The 19783-nt window shown below is 44.9% G+C and overlaps 2 protein-coding genes across 7 annotated transcripts; one reads left to right on the forward strand and one right to left on the reverse strand.

The window, feature by feature from the left end:
- Positions 1 to 600: 600 nt before the first annotated feature.
- Positions 601 to 19532, reverse strand: LOC128832620 (serpin B6-like). Of its 6 annotated transcripts, none has more exons than XM_054020146.1 (8): positions 19479 to 19507; positions 14272 to 14384; positions 11895 to 12072; positions 9104 to 9241; positions 3121 to 3238; positions 2741 to 2883; positions 2070 to 2237; positions 601 to 1194 (listed from the first exon to the last, which is right to left on the reverse strand). In XM_054020146.1, exons 3-8 carry the CDS (start codon positions 12060 to 12062, stop codon positions 790 to 792), a joined length of 1140 nt encoding a protein of 379 aa, XP_053876121.1. In that variant the 5' UTR covers positions 12063 to 12072; positions 14272 to 14384; positions 19479 to 19507; the 3' UTR covers positions 601 to 789. The 6 variants fall into 6 exon arrangements, with proteins under 6 accessions (XP_053876121.1, XP_053876120.1, XP_053876119.1 ...); XM_054020145.1 differs by lacking the exon at positions 14272 to 14384 and adding an exon at positions 14051 to 14215 and having other exon boundaries at positions 19479 to 19498; XM_054020144.1 differs by lacking the exon at positions 14272 to 14384 and having other exon boundaries at positions 19479 to 19532.
- Positions 3505 to 6267, forward strand: LOC128832621 (uncharacterized). Its single transcript, XM_054020151.1, has 2 exons — positions 3505 to 4419; positions 5696 to 6267. The coding sequence occupies exons 1-2, from the start codon at positions 3891 to 3893 to the stop codon at positions 6241 to 6243; spliced, it is 1077 nt and encodes a 358-aa protein (XP_053876126.1). The 5' UTR covers positions 3505 to 3890; the 3' UTR covers positions 6244 to 6267.
- Positions 19533 to 19783: the final 251 nt, after the last annotated feature.

A 19783-nucleotide genomic window follows, 5' to 3' on the forward strand; every position in this document is an offset into this window, starting at 1 on the left:
CACAATTGTTAAAAATATTAGTGTAACCCAGGTTAACTAATAAGACATATGCAGAGTGAAATTCTGACCCCACTGAAGTCAATAAGAAGTTTTACCATTGACTTCAGTGGAGTTGACTTCATTCCTTGTCTTGAATAAGTACTTGCTCAATTTTTCCCCAAGAGTAACAGTTGTGTTAGTATCGTTAATAAAAATCTGTTAGATGGCTGCCAACAGCTGTTTATTGGTTTGTTTAAAACGGGGTCACAGCTAGACAGGGAATGAACCCGTCTGGAAAATGAGACAGGGAGAAGGGAAATTTGCAAAAGCATCTGGAGGTCAGTCAGAAGTCAGTCTTCTTTTGTTTTCCTCTCCCCATGAGATCTTACCACTTGCTGCCAAGCAACCCCAAGTATGAGAACCAAATTTCTAGGGGATTATGTACAGAGATGGAGGGATGCATTAAGCAAGGTGTTATGGCTAAAGATGAGCAAGGACTCAAGCTAAAGAAATCTTTTATTTAGGTATACAGAATACAAGGGGTGTTTTCCAGTGAACTATGGAAAATGCCATTTGAAGTCTGACCACTTGGAACAGACATTCTTAAATTATTCTATTTTAAGCAAGAGTTTTTTAATTTGAATAGAGGACTACAAAAAGCTGTTTCAGGCACAAGAGAGAACGGTGTTTAGGGTTGCACCATGTAACGAACAGCATCTGTACAAGGTTGTTGCTTAGAGTGCAAAAAAAAAATCCCAAGATAGTAAAATGGAAATAACTTTACTGTGTTAATGGCTGCAATTTTTCTTTTTAGGGGGAACAAAATCTGCCATAGAACAGAATGTTGCCGGTTTTGTTGTGCCGGATAAAGAGGAGGAAAGGATGGTCAGCAGTGAACCGTGGTACAATCTGTAAACAACACCCACAGCCCATTACTCTAGTAGCAGCTGCTGCCTCTGTGCCTTCTTCGTTTACCTCCGCAAAGGACTTGTGAACAACCTCAGACAGAACTAGATCATTGCCGGCTGACATTCCAGATAAATCCACCTTGTCGCTGGCAAATGCATCAGCCATTCCCATGCTCTTCAAAACAGGCTTCAGATCATAAGCTTGCTCCAACTTAAATCTGGGTAAAAACACCTCCACTTCAGTATAGTTCATCATTTCTGGATTTATCCACTCTGTAAGTTTCTCATAGGTAAGTTCTCTTTCCAGCTATAAGAAGAAAAGGTCACAAAATTATAGAGGAAGAAAAGCCATGAATTTATACTAATGAAACAATGCCCACTGTGTGTGTCTACCCAAAGATTAGCATCCTCTCCTGGTCTAGAGTGAATGTTATTGCTATAGTCAGAAGCCAAAAAGAAATGGCAGTCAGAAACATTCTTATTCTTTTTTCAATACAGACAAAAGATCCCCCAATTAGGATCAGAGCCCCACTGTGCTATAGGCAAGTACCGGCACAAGGCCATCTTTCATGGTGACAAGTTCATGCAATTGCATGTTGTCACTAGTAATGATATGTCCTTTGCAGAGGTGGCTACTGTGGGAGAGGCATTACTATTTTGCTGTCCCTTGTCAGCCCAGTAACAATATAGCACAGAAAGGAAATCAGTAGCTCTTGAATGGAGGAGCACTTGAGGACTCCCATATGAAGAAATGTTAGGTAGAGGGTCGGGTACAGTGAGGGAGAGCCCAATCCACAACAGTTAGAAAGGAATATGGGGGGGAAATCCATCAGACAGCAATTGATTTTTGTGAGAATGGAAGCTCTACAGGATCTCCTTCAATCTGTCACTCATTACATTCTGGCTTCATCCCAATCCCCGGTGGCCCCTCCTCTTGTCAAGAAGTCTCTTTTCAGAACTTAACATTTCTCTGGACATCAGAGAGAGCTGGGCTTACTTGACAGTGACCCATGGTATTCCCATCTCTTGGGGGACAGATGCAACACCTCCGCAGCTCTCCCACCCTGTGCTAATATTGGTGAGTTTGGAGCTTGGGACTTGAATTCACAGATCTAGATGAGACTTAGTCAAATGCTCTTCTCTAGCAGGATTTGAGATTTGTATTCAGTACAAATGCCTTACCTGTTCCAGGCCAGTGGAATTATCTTGGATTTCATCAGGAAGCAGGATAATCATACTAGTCTCCTTATCAACATAAGAGAGGTCAAGGATTTTGGTGTGAAACTCTCCTACGTATCTCATGTTAAATTTAGCTTTCTTGAACATCATCTGCACTGGTTTGCTCTCATTCTTTAAAAAAAATAAAGTATCAATGTCAACAAGTACTACAGAGCCAGCATGTTGGTACTAAACTAGAAGAACTGGGATTCAAATCACATGGGACATCTGCAATTAGGCTGGACAGAGCACTAGAAAATATTGTAGGGAAGGGTCCTACCATTGCCCTTTGGGGTGACAGGGAATGAACCAAAATTCCATCAGGCTTTTCCCCATTTGTAATGCCCAGTCCCTTGAGATTTATTCAGAGGGAAATACCACATGTATTTTAGTTGCTTAGTGTGAGAGAATAAAGGAAACAAGAAATACATCTAAGTTAATGTATTTAATTGAAAATGTAGTTTCAAAGATGTTTACAATAAAAATAACCAAAGGGATTGTGTTGAGGGGATGGGATGGGATAGAATAGAATAGAGGGTTGTGGTAAAGTGTACTTATGGCAATCCTGATTAAAAGCATTTGTTTTCTCTGGGTGAAGTGTAGTGCAAAATTAGTGACATTTCCCTTCTCCATACCTTGTTAATTTTAAATTGCTTTTCCACTGTGCAATTCTTGTTGAATTGGGTTGCCCAGTTGCCTTTGAAGTAGATGGCGTTCACCAAGACTAGTCTGGTCATTGAATCAACAACACCCTGAGCCAACAGATTCTGGATTTTACCTTTATGACACATTAAAGGAAGAATAGCTTTTAGCTAATACATATCTATCTACCTAGTTTTGTTATTAACTACAGTATCCTCTACCAGCTGCACAATACAAGAACTACATCTTAATTTGAAGGATTCAGTTCTGTTTTTCCTCTCCTTCCCTTATTGTATCGCTCCTATGACCATATGCTTTTTAAGCAGGCTTTGGCTGTTTAGAAAGACGCCGTGGAACTCTGCAAGCTACTCACCTTCAGTTTTTTCTTCTACCCAGGCATTTATATGTTTTCTGGAATCTTCTGAAGCTTTAGAGAAGCCAAGTTGTTCCAGCTCTGCATGATAGAATTTCTGGCAGGAGTCTATAAATGTCTAGGATAAACAAAGCAGGATGTCTTAATGTATTTTTCTGACGTGCAGTTGTAGAAGACTCAATCATAGAATCTACCTCTTCTTCCTCCACCCCTTCAGAAAGTGTCAGTCTTAACCCTAACTTGTCGTCACTTCTTTTCAAGCTGAGCATTTTATTTTCTATTATTATGTTCTTAGTTTGAGCAGCCTTCTTACTGACAGATCAACAACAAGACTGCATGGTGATGCAATCTATTTGCTTCGGATTGAGAGTACAATGCTTTGTAAATTAGGCCTGGTCTACACTACGACTTTAATTCGGATTTATCAGCTTTAATTCGAATTAACCCTGTAACCGTCCACACAAAGACGCCATTTAATTTGATGTAAAGGGCCCTTTAAATCGATTTCTGTACTCCACCCCAACGAGCGGAGTAGCGCCAAAATCGATTTTAGCAATTCGAATTAGGGTTAGTGTGGCCGCAATTCGATGGTATTGGCCTCTGGGAGCTATCCCACAGTGCATCATTGTTACCGCTCTGGACAGCAATCCGAACTCGGATGCACTGGCCAGGTAGACAGGAAAAGCCCCGCGAACATTTGAACTTCATTTCCTGTTTGCCCAGCGTGGAGAGCACAGGTGACCACAGATACCTCATCAGCACAGGTAACCATGCAGGCTGATAATCGAAAAAGAGCACCAGCATGGACCGTGAGGGAGGTACTGGATCTGATCGCTGTATGGGGAGAGGATTCAGTGCTTGCAGAACTTCGTTCTAAAAGACGAAATGCAAAAACTTTTGAAAAAAATTCCAAGGGCATGATGGAGAGAGGCCACAATAGGGACTCTGAGCAGTGCCGCGTGAAGGTCAAGGAGCTCAGACAAGCCTATCAAAAAACAAAGGAGGCAAACGGTCGCTCAGGGTCAGAGCCGCGGACATGCCGCTACTACGCCGAGCTGCATGCAATTCTAGGGGGGGCTGCCACCACTACCCCACCTTTGTTCGTGGATTCTGGGTCGGGGATAGTCTCGACGCCTGAGGATTCTGCCGATGGGGTAGAGGAGGAGGAGGAGGAGGATGAGCTTGCAGAGAGCACACAGCACTCCTTTCTCCCCAACAGCCAGGATCTTTTTATCACCCTGACTGAAGTACCCTCCCAAGCCAGTACCCAAGACTCTGACCCCATGGAAGGGACCTCAGGTGAGTTTACCTTTTAAAATATAAAACTTGTTTTAAAAGCAAACGGTTTTTAATGATTACTTTGCCTGACTTTGCATTCGCGGTCAGTTCAGCTACTGGAAAAGTCTGTAGCTACTGGAAAAGTCTGTTAACGTGTCTGGGGATGGAGCGGAAATCCTCCAGGGACATCTCCATGAAGCTCTCCTGGAGGTACTCCGAAAGCCTTGCCAGAAGGTTTCTGGGCAGTGCATCCTTATTCCCTCCTCCATGGTAGGACACTTGACCACGCCATGCTTGCAGCAAGTAATCTGGTATCATTGCCTGACAAAGCCTGGCAGCGTATGGTCCCGGTGTTTGCTGGCATTCAAGCAACATCCGTTCTTTATCTTGTTGTGTAATCCTCAGGAGAGTGATATCACTCCTGGTAACCTGGTTGAAATACGGGAACTTAATTAAGGGGACAGAGGTGGCCGTTCCTACTGGGCTGTTTGCCTGTGGCGGAAAATAAATCCTTCCCTGCAGTTAGCCAAGCGCAGATGGGAAATTGGCCCTGAAGTTTTCCGCGTTTGGCTAGCAGGGATCTTCCCTGTTACCAGCCACGCGGTGGGGGGAGGGTACCGTGATCATCCCAGAGAATTCATGGCGAGGGGGGGGGTCGGCGGCGGGGGGGGGGGGGGTAGTTTGGTGCCTGCAGGGATCTTCCCTGATACCAGCCATGCGGTGGGGGGAGGGGTACCGTGATCATCCCAGAGAATTCATGGCGAGGGGGGGGGGTCGGCAGCGGGGGGGGGGGGTAGTTTGGTGCCTGCAGGGATCTTCCCTGATACCAGCCATGCGGTGGGGGGAGGGGTACCGTGATCATCCCAGAGAATTCATGGCGGGGGGGGGGTTAGTTTGTTTTCTGGTGCTGCTGAATGTTAACAGAAAAACCGCAGCACTCTACTTGCCTGAAGGGGCCCAGACAAGCCCCCCCACACTGCCCCCCCCCAACTGGCTGAGATTGGCCAGGCTTCTGCAGCACTCTACAGGTTATGCTTGGTATGTGGGAAAGGAGGGTGCAGAAGCTGTAAAACAATGGCTTACCATGGCCGCATGCAAGCCGAATTCTGTTGCCCAGACCTGTGATCTCTAGCAGCAAAGCCACAAGCACTCAGCATTAAGAGGCAAAATGCGACCTTGCACAGAAATCACATGTGCTATGTAATGTGAACAGTGTTGGTCACCGTAAAAGAGTATAAGCATTGTTCTGCAAAATGTAGCTTTTAAAACAATTCTCTCTTTTTTCCCCTCCCTACAGCAGCTGCAAATTCCTCAAGCCTCCCTCCTCCATCCCGAAGGTTATCACAGATAAGGCGTCGTAAGAAGAAGACGCGGGAGGACATGTTTTCTGAAATTATGCAATCCAGCAGGAGTGACAGAGCTCATTTGAATGAGTGGAAGGAAACAGTTTCAAAGTATAGGAAAGAAGTCAGTGAACGTGAGGAGAGGAGGGACCAACGTGAGGAGAGGAGGGACGATCGAGATGAGATGGCGGCAGGAAGACCAGAGGATGAAGGATGCAACGCTGGGGCTGCTCCGGCGTCTGGTGGAGGTTCAGGAACGGCTGCTGGAAAACAGACTGCCGCTTCAGCCCCTGTTCCACCCTCCCCCCTCCCCATGTTCCGTATCCTCCTCACCCAGACGTGTAAGAACGCGGGGGGGGAGGCTCCGTACACCTTCCCATTCCACCCCAGTAGACAGCCCAAGCAAAAGGCTGTCATTTTTTTTAACCTTTTCTTTGTGGCTTTTTCCTTCCCAGCAATCCTCCTCCCAAATACCACCCGGGTTCCCTCCCTCTTTTTCTAATCTATTAATAAAGAATAAATGATTTTTAAATGATAGTGACTTTATTTGGTTTGAAAGAAAGCTGGGGGAAGGGGCAGGGTGGGTTCCTTACAGAAAATCAGTCAGTAAAGGGGGAGGGTTTTCATGAAGGAGAAACAAACAGATATTTCACACGGTAGCCTGGCCAGCCATGAAACTGGTTTTCAAAGCTTCTCTGATGCACAGCGCTTCATGGTGTGATCTTCTAATCGCCCGGGTGTCTGGCTGCGCGTAATCAGCAGCCAGGCGATTTGCCTCAGCCTCCCACCCCGCCATAAAGGTCTCCCCCTTACTTTCACAGAGATTGTGGAGCACACAGCAAGCAGAAATAACAATGGGGAGATTTCTTTGGCTGAGGTCAGAGCGAGTCAATAATGAACGCCAGCGACCTTTTAAACGGCCAAATGCACATTCTACCACCATTCTGCACTTGCTTAGCCTGTAGTTAAACAGCTCCTGACTCCTGTCCAGGCTGCCTGTGTATGGCTTCATAAGCCATGGCATTAAGGGGTAGGCTGGGTCCCCAAGAATAACTATGGGCATTTCAACATCCCCAACGGTTATTTTCTGGTCCGGAAAGTAAGTCCCTTGCTGCAGCCCTTTAAACAGAGTAGTGTTCCTGAAGACGCGAGCGTCATGAACCCTTCCCGCCCAGCCCGCGTTGATGTTGGTGAAACGTCCCTTGTGATCCACAAGTGCTTGCAGCACCATTGAAAAGTACCCCTTGCGGTTTATGTACTCGGTGGCTTGGTGCTCCGGTGCCAAGATAGGGATATGGGTTCCGTCTATCGCCCCACCACAGTTAGGGAATCCCATTGCAGCAAAACCATCCACTATAGCCTGCACATTTCCCAGAGTCACTAACTTTCGTAGCAGCACCTGAGTGATTGCTTTGGCTACTTGCATCACAGCAGCCCCCACCGTAGATTTGCCCACTCCAAATTGATTCCCGACTGACCGGTAGCTGTCTGGCGTTGCAAGCTTCCACAGGGCTATCGCCACGCGCTTCTCAACTGTGAGGGCTGCTCTCATCTTGGTATTCTGGCGTTTCAGGGCAGGAGACAGCAAGTCACAAAGTTCCATGAAAGTGCCCTTACGCATGCGAAAGTTCCGCAGCCACTGGGAATCGTCCCAGACCTGCAACACTATGCGGTCCCACCAGTCTGTGCTTGTTTCCCTTGCCCAGAATCGGCGTTCCATGGATAGAATCTGCCCCATTAACAACATGATCTCCAAAGCACCGGGGCCTGTGGTTTCACAGAATTCTGTGTCCGTGTCCATGTCCTCATCATGCTTGTCGCTGCGCTGCCGCTGCCTCCTCGCCTCGTTTTTCTGGTCCTGGCTGAGCATAAACTCCACGAGAACGCGCGAGGTGTTTGCAATATTCATGAGTGCTGTCTTGACCTCAGCGGGCTCCATGCTTGCCGTGGTATGGAGTCTGCAGTGTTCACCCACCCAGGAAAAAAGGCGCGAAAATGGTTGTCTGCCGTCCGTTGCTTTCATGCAGGGAGGGAGGGAGGGAGGAAGTGAGGCTGTACCCAGAACCACCTGCGACGATGTTTTTTGTCCCATCAGGCACTGGGATCTTAACCCACAATCCCAATGGGCGCAGGAGACTGCGGGAACTATGGGATAGCTATGGAATTGCTACCCACAGTGCAACGGTGCAGAAATCGACGCTAGCCCCGGTACTTGGACGCACACCACCGAATTACTGTGCTAGTGTGGCCGCACTCATTTCGACTTTATACAACCTGTTTCTCAAATCCGAATTATCTAAATTCGGATTAATCCCGTAGTGTAGACATACCCTCAGTCTCTAGATAAAGGTTTTCCTAACCCTCCCAGAGTAACTCAAACCTGATCTAGTTCAGAAGTGAAACCTCAGGGGGGTTATTTCTATATCTTTTTTGTATAGTATGTGTGGACCATAATAACCTGCTCTTCAGCCTTATGAAACGTCTACTGTGCGAATGTCAATAGGTCAGTAATTACATGGTTAGGTCAAAATCATGCTCCCTCTCTCCAATTTGTATTTTGGAGTCTTCTATTTTATGGACCAAATGCCAAAGATGCAAAGTTTAACTATTTAATCACATTGGTTTTAACTTTAATTGAGAGGAGCTCTTGATCTGAGCCAATTTATACTTGCAATCCCGTTTAGTAATAAGATTACTGTAGATTGGGGAGGGTAAGGTTGATTGCCGTACTGAAAATGTAAGTTTGTTTTTTAGAATCTAAAACTCAAGAGATTTTCAGTTACCTCTTAATTTTCTGAGATGAAGGAAGGGTATCAGAAAGAGTAAGGTTAAAATCAGGGGTACTCTTTTTGGATACATTTTAAAAGGGAAATGTATGCCCCAGTAGCTGTTACTCTCAGCTAAGTTTTTGGAGAATTTCTAATCACTCTTCTGTCTGATTTTAAAAAATTGTGTCCATTCCTGTGTCCTTTGAGTGCCTTGTCCAATTTAAGGGGAAGGAAGACACCCCAAAAAGTTACACAATAATGCCTATTCCCTTCCCTGCCCACCCTTTGAAGGAAATTCTTAAAATCTTAGCTCCTGGCCAGAAATGCCTGAGTGATTAATGGAATGCTGAACAGTTGGGGTTTGATGGCCCTTCCATTGACAGCACTCCGCTCCAGTTCTCTAGAGTTCAGAGCTAGGGACTGTCAAAAGTCAGCTGAACGCACAAATGGATTTTATAAGGAGACTTACTTTGGTTAGTCAGATCCTGAACTACATAGTGACTGTAGATTAAAGCCAACACCTTTATTTGCACTCAGAAATGGAAATGTAGCAAATGTGTTATATCACAAAAACAAACTGAATGTTTGACTTACTGCAAGAAATTTAAACGTCTTTTCCCCATAGAGCCGGTTGGCAATCCTAAGTGCATAATTAGTGCCTGGTTTGTTAATCTCAGAAATAAGTGACTGGTAACCATCATGAATCGCCTCAGCTTTGTCCAAAGAAAGCACCTATAGAAAGAGACAGGAATACACTCGGCATGACCCACATGTGCTGAAACATGTGCTTTGGGACAGGTTAGTACAATGCCCTTCAGCAGCTTAGAGATGAAAGTTGTAGCCTGAACACCCAAGGCAGCCCTAAAAGAGAGAGGATTTCCCATTACACAACACATTTGGAGCTCATTGTGCTGGTTAAAAGAGGGAAACTTCATGATAAAATATTTTACTGTGGAAATAAACATAACTGTTTTGAAGAGACCCTTCACGCCGTTCTAGCTTTAGGGCACATAAAATGAACAGTTCTGGAGAGTTTAAAGGAAAACCATCAATTTTAAATCTTCTCCATTTCAAAACATGAATTTAAAGTAGCTTCCGGTCCTATAGTTCTCTATCTCCCCATGTCGATTTTTGTAGCTTTATCGTTACTTTTTTTAATTTGTTTCATTGTGCGAAAGAGTCTGACAAACAGGGAAAATGTCTCTCTGGAAGAAACACAAAGTGCTGTCAAATGCACAAGTATACAAACTGGGGGAAATATCCCTTATTTTCCCCTCATCTTAACTGTTACTTGCAACACTAAGAGGTTAAAAAAAAAAAATTCAGACAAAAGATATGATTTATGTTGACTGTATCCCTTTCAACTGTCCTTTCCCCAAAGCTTCCAGCAATGTTTTGGAACTATGCCTTCAATTCAAGCACTACCATAGGATGCTGCTGCCTTTGCAACAGGGTCTCCGTTTTGCCTTCCATAATGGATTTTTGTTGCATCATTGCATGTTTGCATTGTTCCATTTCCCATTTTTTTTTTCTTCTTCACTAAGATGAAGCACCTGATAGTACAATAGTTAGCATAGGTTCTCTTGGGAATATATTCAGGAACAGATCTGGTTCTTATTTCAGCTTAAATGTTAGTGAAAAGAAGAAATGTTATGGAATGACCTAGTGCTACAGTACATTAGTCATTGCTTTAATATGAGCAAGATTTATTTAATAGAGATCAAGAATGGCTCTTCTAGTATGAAACACAATAGTGAAGTAAGACACCCTAAAAAGCCCTTTCTAAGGGAAAACGTTAGCTCTACAGTGCTTCAATGCATGTGGGCAGGCAAATGCCCAAAGTGACAAAAATAGCCTAAGACCCCAGAGGTTTCCCAAAAGGCCAAACAGACAACAGGGGAGACTGGCAGCTTATCGAAGGCACTGTCCTCATAGAAACCAACAGGCCCAATTCAACCAAATGCAGTCGGAGATAACTCTGCGGGAGACCCATGGTAATTCTCTGGGCTAAATTCACTGATGTCACATCTTATAGGTCAACATTTTGAAAATCAAGATCAAGCCAAACTTTGCTTTCATTTACATAGATGTAAATCTGATACAATTCCATTGAAATCTAATAGGTACTCCAGTTTTACACCAATGCAGCAGCAGAATTTGTATCAATGTTTAAATAAACATTGTAGTTGAAATAAATAACCCTATTTATAAATTCAAAGCTTAAAATTCATCCTCGGTTTGAGTTAAAGTGACACTAAAAAGATTGAATTTTTACAAAAATACTACCTCCCAAATGTTGGGTTTGCTTCCAAGTAATAACTGCTAAAAAATGCCATAATATGAATTCCATAACAATTGCAGAGCTGTTGTACTGGTTGATATTTTGAGCAAGAGATTTTACTGACACACAACAAGAGAATGTTCGCACCCACTAGTACATGTAATTTTTAGCAACGTCTGCTCGTATGGTAGTTAACCATTCTAAACAAAAGACATATACATCCCAATTCTAAAAGTCCTTAGAGATTATAAGGAATCGGTTTCAACTCCACCCTATTTTATTGTTGAAGCTGCAAGTTTAGACAACTTTTCTCCTCCCCTAATCAAAATATTGTACAAGGCTCTAGCGGACAGCTATAAATCTAGTTTTGAAATTTGTAATTCTCACCCCAGGAAACCAAGCAGACTACACTAAAAACCCACAAGCTAAGAGAACCTAAACGGGTATGTAACTGCAACACAGAAGTCATCCTTTGCAGACAGATCTCAGGGCCACAACTCCATCCTCCTATTCCCTGACTCCTGCCAATTTTGCCACTATTGATCACTCTCCTTTTCTAAATCTTGTGCTCCCTTCGCATTTGTGACTCTGTCTCCTGGGTCTCTTCTTAGGTCTTTGCTTGACCTTTCAGTGGGACCTCAGGGCTCCATACTTGGCACCCAACTCTTCTTCCCTAGGCCCTTTCTCTCTAGAGGTTCTGAGTGCTCATTGGAACAGGATTTCGCATTAAGAGTTTAATGAACTAGGCCTACATTTTCAAAAGCGACTAGTGATTTTTTTGGTTGCCCAACTTGACATCTAAAAGGGGGTATGATTTTAAGAAAATGCTCCTGGCTATGTTTAAGACATATTTAGGTGATTAGTATAATCTGATATTAATCCCAGAGAATGTAATTGAAGAAATTCTTTTCTAACTCTTGAGGCAGCTAGACAGCTCTCTCTTTTTCAAGGCACCTCAGCTGTATGGTGCCACCAAAATTCTACTCTCAGGCACACAAGGATGATAATGGGAGTTTTCCATACGTACAAAACATACATTAGAGATCTGTGGTTCAGCTTCTAGACCAAAGTTGTCTTAAGTGGTTCAAATTTATCCAGACATACCTTTGCCATCTGGGCTGCAGTGTTACCTTTTGCACCCAAAAAAACCATGGACAAAGCAGAGGAGATACTCAAAGGAGAAAAGAATAAGTTCTGTGTATTGGCATTTTCACTCAGCTTTTTGAATAGGTTGAGTGCAAAGGTGGTGTTTGCTTTATTGAGATTATCCATTGTTCAGAACCTATAAGATAAAACACAAAGGAAAGATCACATAAGATACAGATTTAAAATGTAATGAGTATTTAATGTGCCTGATTCTCAGCTGGTATAAAGCACCATAACTCCACTGAAGTCAGTGGAACTACACTGGTTTTACACCACCTCAGGTTACAGCAAAGCATCAAATAAGTTTAAGGATCATGTGTTCCCTCTCTCTCGCTCAAAATCCGAGTTTATATAAGAGCCTTCAGATAACAAGTGGGACAAACTCACACAAATTGCAAAGTTTTCCAATTCTTTAAGATTCGTGTTGAGTTTCAATAGAATTATACACTGTTTTTCAGGAATTCAGTACCTAGCTGGCAGACTGTCTAGTCACATGAATACAATTTATATTTCATATTTATATGGGTGATCCAAATTTATCAACAGATGTTGAATTTGTTTTATAGTTAATGGTCATTATTGGAGGCACATTGTTTAAGACACAGCTTAATTAACCTCAAATTTATTTTAGTCCAACCTGTAGTACATAATTACTGTATTTGAATTTATATTAGATTCTATGGTGTAAAATATTCACTGCATGTACTTTATGATCTGGGTTGGTAACTTTCTTTGTCAACCAAACTGATTTTGGGTGTAAATTTCTATAAACACCTGCCTTATTTGTTCAGTGGTAAATCCACGTATTACTTCCCGCTGCTTTCTAGCCCACTAGGATAGTGTTTGTCTTCTATTTCACAGCAGAGTTGTGGAAAGTGGATCCTGTGACTATATGCTCTAGAGGGTGGAGTGCCAGATTGAGGCAAAATGTGAAGAGAAATAGGAAAATACAATGAGAAGTAGGAGAGAGAGTAAGATGAGAGCTTTTTATTGCAGTCTTCTCTCTTTAATGTTTCATCCCTTTCTTTCATTTCAGTATTTTTAAACTTCCTTTGCTCTTCCTTTCCTGACACCTCAATTAGAGGGCAATTGTCCAGCACTAGTTTTGTTTTATACTCTCAGCCCATCTATTCCTGTCTGCCAGTGACCAACAGGAGATTCTGCTTCCAGCATTTCTCACTCAACCAGTTGGGAGACTGACAGCAATCATGACAAGAGAGTATTATCCTTAATTCACATTGTAGTATGACAGAATCTTCGGGATTAAAGAAAGTCTAATGAAGACGAATAGTAGACATATGTGCCCATCCAAGAACACATATTAATAATAAAACGAACCAGTGTTGCCATCCGATGACTGGTCTGTAACTTATATGAAGTGAATTTGGTTGTCTTTGTCAAATAGCCCATGAAAGGAGTCCGCATTGCAGTCTCTTTATTAGTCTCTGTAACAGAATGGCTTTATTTTGATGCTGCTGCCTGGTAGTTGCTCATTTTAAATACACTTGTGCATAAAGAAATTACTGGAAAGCTCCCAATTAGAGCTGACTGGTATCTTTTGTATTTTCAGAACCTATGACCAGCCGGCAATACTAACTTAAATTAATTGTGTGGGGGATTTATTTGGTTATTGATGTTAGGATATAGATATTCAGGCCTGTCTGCAAAGGCCTATACTTTAAGAATGTAGGTTTATTCTTATCACTTAGCTAGTTACAGAGGTATAAAAGAGAGAATCAAAATCACTGTCTGTCTGTGTAAGGGCCTTCTTTTACTGTGACAGTCTGAGCCCTGTTCTTAGGCTAAGCTAGAGGTCAGCAACCTTTCAGAAGTGCTGTGCCGAGTCTTCATTTATTCACTTCGATTTAAGGTTTCGCGTGCCAGTCATACATTTTAACGTTTTTAGAAGGTCTCTTTCTATACGTCTATAATATATAACTAAACTATTGTTGTATGTAAAGTAAATAAGGTTTTTAAAATGTTTAAGAAGCTTCATTTTAAATTAAATTAAAATGCAGAGCCCCCCCGACTGGTGGCCAGGACCCGGGCAGTGTGAGTGCCACTGAAAATCAGCTCGCGTGCTGCCTTCGGCACCCGTGCCATAGGTTGCCTACCTCTGGGCTAACCCTTTGGCTAAGCAGCAGAGGCAGCCATAAGCTGGGAAGTGAACGGTCACATCCTCCCATTCCAAACCAGTCACATTGAAATAAGGTGTATTGGGCTGTTAGGCATATCAGGACAGGATTGTATTCCTATCACCTCCAGAGAAAGGGAAGAGCCTAGAAAATGTAAAAGGAAACTTAGTTTGATAGCATCCTGTCTGGCAAGAACTCACTTATCAATAGCTGGGATGTGAAATCCTCATTTCTGTATTCTATCACTGTAGTCTCCACTTCCTGATTGTTTCTCTGTATAATCTCTGTCTGGTTCTGTGATTGTTTCTGTCTGCTGTATAATTAATTTTGTTAGGTGTAAACCAATTAAGGTGGTGGGATATAATTGGTTAAATAATCATGTTACAATATGTTAGGATTGGTTAGTTAAATTTCAGTAAAATGATTGGTTTAGGTATAGCTCAGCAGAACTCAAGTTTTACTATATAGTCTGCAGTCAATCAGGAAGTAAGGAGGGTGGGGGAATGGGAACAGGGACACAGGCAAGGCTCTGTGGCATCAGAGCTGGGAAGGGGGACACTAAGGAAGGAAACTGGAATCATGCTTGCTAGAAGTTCATCCCAATAAACATCAAATTGTTTGCACCTTCAGACTTTGGGTATTGCTCTCTGTTCATGCAAGAAGGACCAGGGAAGTAAGAGAGTGAAGGAAAAAGCCCCCTAACAATTGATATGGCAATAAAGAGCTAGAACAAACTGCAGAGTCTCTACAAAACTGTCAAGGCAACTTTTTAATAACAATATCCTAAAAGAATATTCAGCTATTTAGGGGATTTCTCACGTGCACACTTACAGCGCAGTAGCAAAGAAATCATTATTGTAGAAGGATGGACTGTTGATTATAATGCTCTTTTGGGACACAGGCGACCCAGTATCAACTCCCGGCTCTACAACAGACTTCCTGTGTGGCCTTGGCAAGACACACAGGCTATGTCTACACTGCAATGAAAGACCTGAGGCACAGATATGGCTAGTTTGGGTCAGCTGACTTGGGCTGCAGGGCTATAAAACTGCAGTGTAAAATTCAGGCTCAAGCTGGAGCCAAGACACTGAGACCCTGTGCGGGGGGAGAGTCCCAGAGCCCAGACTCCGTCCTATTGTCCCACTGAATCTAAAAAAAAAAAAAAAAAGAGAGGAGAGGAATTACTGTTAGTTATTATGACATCCAGAGATTACAAATTGGTTCCTGTTGCAGTGTTACCAGAAATTCAAAGTCTGATTCAGTCCATGTTTGGTTACCCTAAGTACCCCTGGAACATGAGAGACTTGTGCACGGTAAAGCTTAGACTGAATTTAAAAAAGAATCCACAGGGAATTTTACACCACATACACAGGTAAACACTTGCACTTCTCTTGTGTAGATGGGATACATATTTTATAGTTTTAATTCCTGCAATGTTTGTTGCTTGCTTGTTTGTTGCATCACGTACCTTTTGGGCACTATTAAAAGCACCTTGAACTTAAACTGCAAGTTGATTTAAATTAAATTTATTATGTTACAGGAAAAAAAACAGACTCAGTACTGGCACTTGTTCTTTGACCTCCTTGACCCCAAAACTAGGCGACACAAGACAGCAAATCATAAATCTGCTAGTTCCTTAATACATCTGACCAAATATTGCAAGACTGATCTGTCCTGATCACGCTGTCTTATTACCGAAGACAGAAGTTTATCAAAACCCTAAAACAAATAATCAGCGTACCAACAGACATTCACTCTGGTTCCAAAATAGTGCTATTAACTTGGAAATAGCAGGAATACACTGACTCTCTTTGATTTAGAATATTAATTGATCATCTGGATTAAAGTTCTTTAAAACAGTTTGAGGGCAATGATACCAAGTAAATGAATTATCTGCCCCTTTCCATTTTACAATAATCCTATTAGGAAAAGAACACTCTTCCCCATCTCCCTTAGAGGACTGCATTTCTCTGTGGTATACATGTCTACGTATACCAATCAGATTCCTTTCATGACCATGATAATGGAGCTGCTTTTTTAGTTTCCCAAACAGAGCGGTCAGACCTCAATACTCTGCCAATGACACCATGCAGAAATTTGAGTCCCCCAGATGACCTGATCCTGACTGGCCATCAAGAAAAGTTCATGTGTCTAATTGGGAGTGGTGAGCATTGTATGTATAGTGTGTGCGTTCTGTTTTGGTGATTGTTAATAAAGAGAGGTTAAGTAGGATATTATCATGCAAGGCTCTTTCACTGGAAAAAGACCCTGTAAACCTGCAAAAGATTAAGCCCTGAGTCCACAGGGAATGGGTGTTTGCTCTGAGTCCAGAGGAGTAGAGCCCAGAGCCTACGGAGGGGTAAAGTTAGACTGCCTAAATTAAGAGGGATATGCCTGAGCCCTAGGAACAGGGTAAGGGTGGGTACCCTAGAGTGTAAGGTAACGCCTTGAGCCCTAGGAACCTGGTAGCAGTAGAAGCCTTGAGCGCTAGGAACTAGGTAGAGGTTGGTGCACTAGAGTGTGCAAATGACAGAGAATTTTGTGTGTGGAACAGTTTGAGTTTTAAAAATTAATCTCATAATTTAAAAAAAAATAGATATGCATACACAATCTCCTCTTGTGGGGGAGCATAATGGGAGCAAAGGCAAAAACAGTATTTAACAAGTTGTAATGTTTTTGTAGATATATTGTTATCTTAAAAACTAAGGCCCCGATCCTGCAAGAAGTCTGCATGTGTGGACCTCTGCAGCCTCACAGAGCTCCATAAGGCAGTTAGTGGGGCTTTATGCAGGGCTTGTTGCAGGATTGGGGCCTAAAGTGTATATATCCATAAGTGGCTCCCCACCCCCACCTCAAAATGAAAAGGTTTGTTTTATAGTGAAATAATACATAAGACTATCTGGTGATCACAGTATCCCATATCTTTCAATATACAGTTAGCTCTATTTGTAAAAAGAGGGAAAAAAAGTGAGAGACCCAGAATGTGCCTAATTCAAGCAATGAGTCAGAAAAAATTAATCCCAGCTTTAGCCAGATGGGGCCCCCCATTTGCTCTTTCCAGTGCAGTCTGAATAGCTTCCTTTTATGCTGTTACAAAACCACAAGCAGCAGCAGAAAGTCCCCGCTGAAGTTAGATGCTGGATTAAAGCTACAGTGTTCTATATTACCAAAAAGCTTGTCTCTCACCAACAGAAGTTGGTCTAATAAAAGCTATTACCTCACCCACCTCATCTCTCTTATATCATGGGACTAATAGGGCTACATTATATACTTATTGAAATACCAGCCAAAACAACATACGGGCCTTGCAGCAAATTGTAAAATCTTCAGGCTCAGTTCTGTCATGGGTAGTGCGGATTTATGCCACTATACAGAGCTTATGAAAATAATTGTGGTATGTTCATTGCAAGCTTTATTGCCTTCTTCAATCCAGAGCTCTAGGGCAGTCATTTAGAGACAAGTGCGCTGTTTTAGTGGCTCAGTAAATGGCAGTGCCAGGCACCTCCCATCGCCGGAGCCTCTCCCACAAGAATCAGCAACCCAGGCCGGACCCCTCGGATTGAATAAATCCCAAGTACCAGCATCCTGTGCTACGTGTACCACACCCACCAGCTCTGTCCTACCCCACCGGCAAGGGAACCAGGGGAGGGTCCTTGGCTGACACTGCAAAACCCAGGGCAAGATGCACAGAATCACAGGGTTCCTCCTCCACCTGGTCTTACTGGGAGCAAGAAACCACAGGCTGAGCCACCTTCTCCAGGCAGAGAAAGGCCCCAAGGTGCCTATTGTGAGTTGTGGATTCAAGGTTCAGGTGTCTGGTCTCTTAGGAGCCTGACTCCTCTCCTGTGTTCCCCCAAACAGACCTGCCCCCCCCACTCCCGCCCATCCCAGCAGGAGCACAGGGTGCCGCACCCCCGGGCTTGCGGTGTTTCCATCACACTCCGGGTTTACAGTTCGGTTCCTGGCTCTCAGCCCCCCACTGCACAAACTGTCCCAGTGCCCGGAGCAGGAGCGGTCACTGCAAGAGACACAAACTCACCGGACACCAGTGAGACCCTGCTTGAACCAACCGTGCGGCCGATGCCCGGAGTGGACTCCGGCTCCCAGCGTCTCCTCCCGCCCGCCAGAACCGAGCGGCCCTGAGCCCCAGGCTGGAAACTAAACCCAAGTCGCAGCCCCGCTCCCCGCCCCCGGCTCGGGGTTTCTACCACGCCCGAGGCAGCGAGCGCGGCAGGACCCTCCCCACATGCAGGTGGCCCCGGACAGATGGCGCCAGGCCGGGACTGACCCAGGGGCGGTGCTGCGGGACTGGTGTGGAATCGGGCGGCTGCTGCTGTGAGGAGCCGGGCGCGCAGGTGGTTGAAGAGGCTCCGGTGGCGCTGGGCAAAGCGGAGGCGGCCTCGGGCTTGTGTTAGCGCCGCTGAGCTGAGGGATCGATTTCTCCCTCCCGGAGCCACCACAGGGCGTTTCATCCCTCAGCCTCTGCCCATCCCTAATTTCCTGCACCAGCAGGTTTGAGTTGCCCTGTTAGGGTTACATTTCATTCATGCTGTTCCTGGCAGTTCATAGAAACAAGTCGCTAAGGCCCTGTCTAGACTAGGAAAAGAGATGTGTTTGCCAAGTGTGTTAGTGAACATTTCAAATAGCATGATTTTAAACACCACTGTGCAACCTGATGCAGACAAAGACAAGCATAAGCATTATATAGGGTTACCATATTCAAACATTTAAAAAAGAGGACACTCCACGGGGCCCCACCCCTGCCCCAACTCTGCCCTGGCCCCGCTCCAACCCCACCCCTTCTCCAACCCCTTCCCCAAAGTCCCTGCCCCAACTCTGCCCCCTCCTCTGAACACCCTGCATTCCCCCTCCTCCCTCCCGCTCTGATCTTGGTTGGGGGTTGCTAAGTGCTTCCCTGCTCCCCACTCGCCCTGCAGTCCCTGCACCCCCCCACCTGCCCTACACCCCCCTGCCCCTGCAGCCTCTATGACCCTGCCTGCCCTGCTCCTCCTTGCCCTGCAGCCTCTGCACCCCCCATCCCTGCAGCCTCTGTGCCCCCTGCTCCCCACTCACCCTGCAGCCCCTGCACCCCCCGCCCCTGCAGCCTCTGTGCCCCCTGCTCCCCCCTCACCCTGCAGCCCCTGCACTCCCCTGCCCCTGCAGCCTCTGTGCCCCCTGCTCCCCACTCACCCTGCAGCCCCTGCACCCCCTGCCTGCCCTGCCCCTGCAGCCTCTATACCCCTGCCTGCCCTGCTCCTCCTCTCCCTGCAGCCTCTGCACCCCCCACCAGCCCTTACACCCCGCTGCCCCTACAGCCTCTATGCCCCCGCCTGCCCTGCCCCTGCAGCCTCTATGGCCCTGCCTACCCTGATCCTCCTCGCCCTGCAGCCTCTGCTCCCCCACTCACCCGGCAGAGGGAGAGCTGTGGGCTCCACGTGGACTCAAACACTGTTCTGTGCTGCTCTGCGGGGGAGAAGGGAGCAGAGAGGGGGAGGGACTCTGGCTGCTAGAGGCCCCAGTGGCTGCGAGCGGCTTTCAATCAGGTCCCGCCATCCAATCAGCCGAGCCGCACTCTGCATGAGGGGAAGGGGGAAATCCCGGACATTTCTACTTGATTAGAAATCCCCCCCCTCCCCCCCGGACGGCCATTTAACGCTGAAAAAGCTGGACATGTCCGGAGAAACCCGGACGGATGGTAACCCTACATTATAG

Source organism: Malaclemys terrapin, chromosome 2, assembly GCF_027887155.1.
Source record: "Malaclemys terrapin pileata isolate rMalTer1 chromosome 2, rMalTer1.hap1, whole genome shotgun sequence".
Taxonomy (NCBI): Eukaryota; Metazoa; Chordata; order Testudines; family Emydidae; genus Malaclemys; species Malaclemys terrapin.

Coding starts and splice junctions, on each gene's coding strand:
- LOC128832620 (XM_054020144.1), bottom strand. CDS start 12,062: ATGGATAATCTCAATAAAGCAAACACCACCTTTGCACTCAACCTATTC. Junction 9,242..11,894: donor CTGCAGCCCAGATGGCAAAG/GTATGTCTGGAT, acceptor CTCTTTCTATAG/GTGCTTTCTTTGGACAAAGC. Junction 2,884..3,120: donor GGTAGAAGAAAAAACTGAAG/GTGAGTAGCTTG, acceptor TGTGTCATAAAG/GTAAAATCCAGAATCTGTTG.
- LOC128832621 (XM_054020151.1), top strand. CDS start 3,891: ATGCAGGCTGATAATCGAAAAAGAGCACCAGCATGGACCGTGAGGGAG. Junction 4,420..5,695: donor CCCCATGGAAGGGACCTCAG/GTGAGTTTACCT, acceptor CCCTCCCTACAG/CAGCTGCAAATTCCTCAAGC.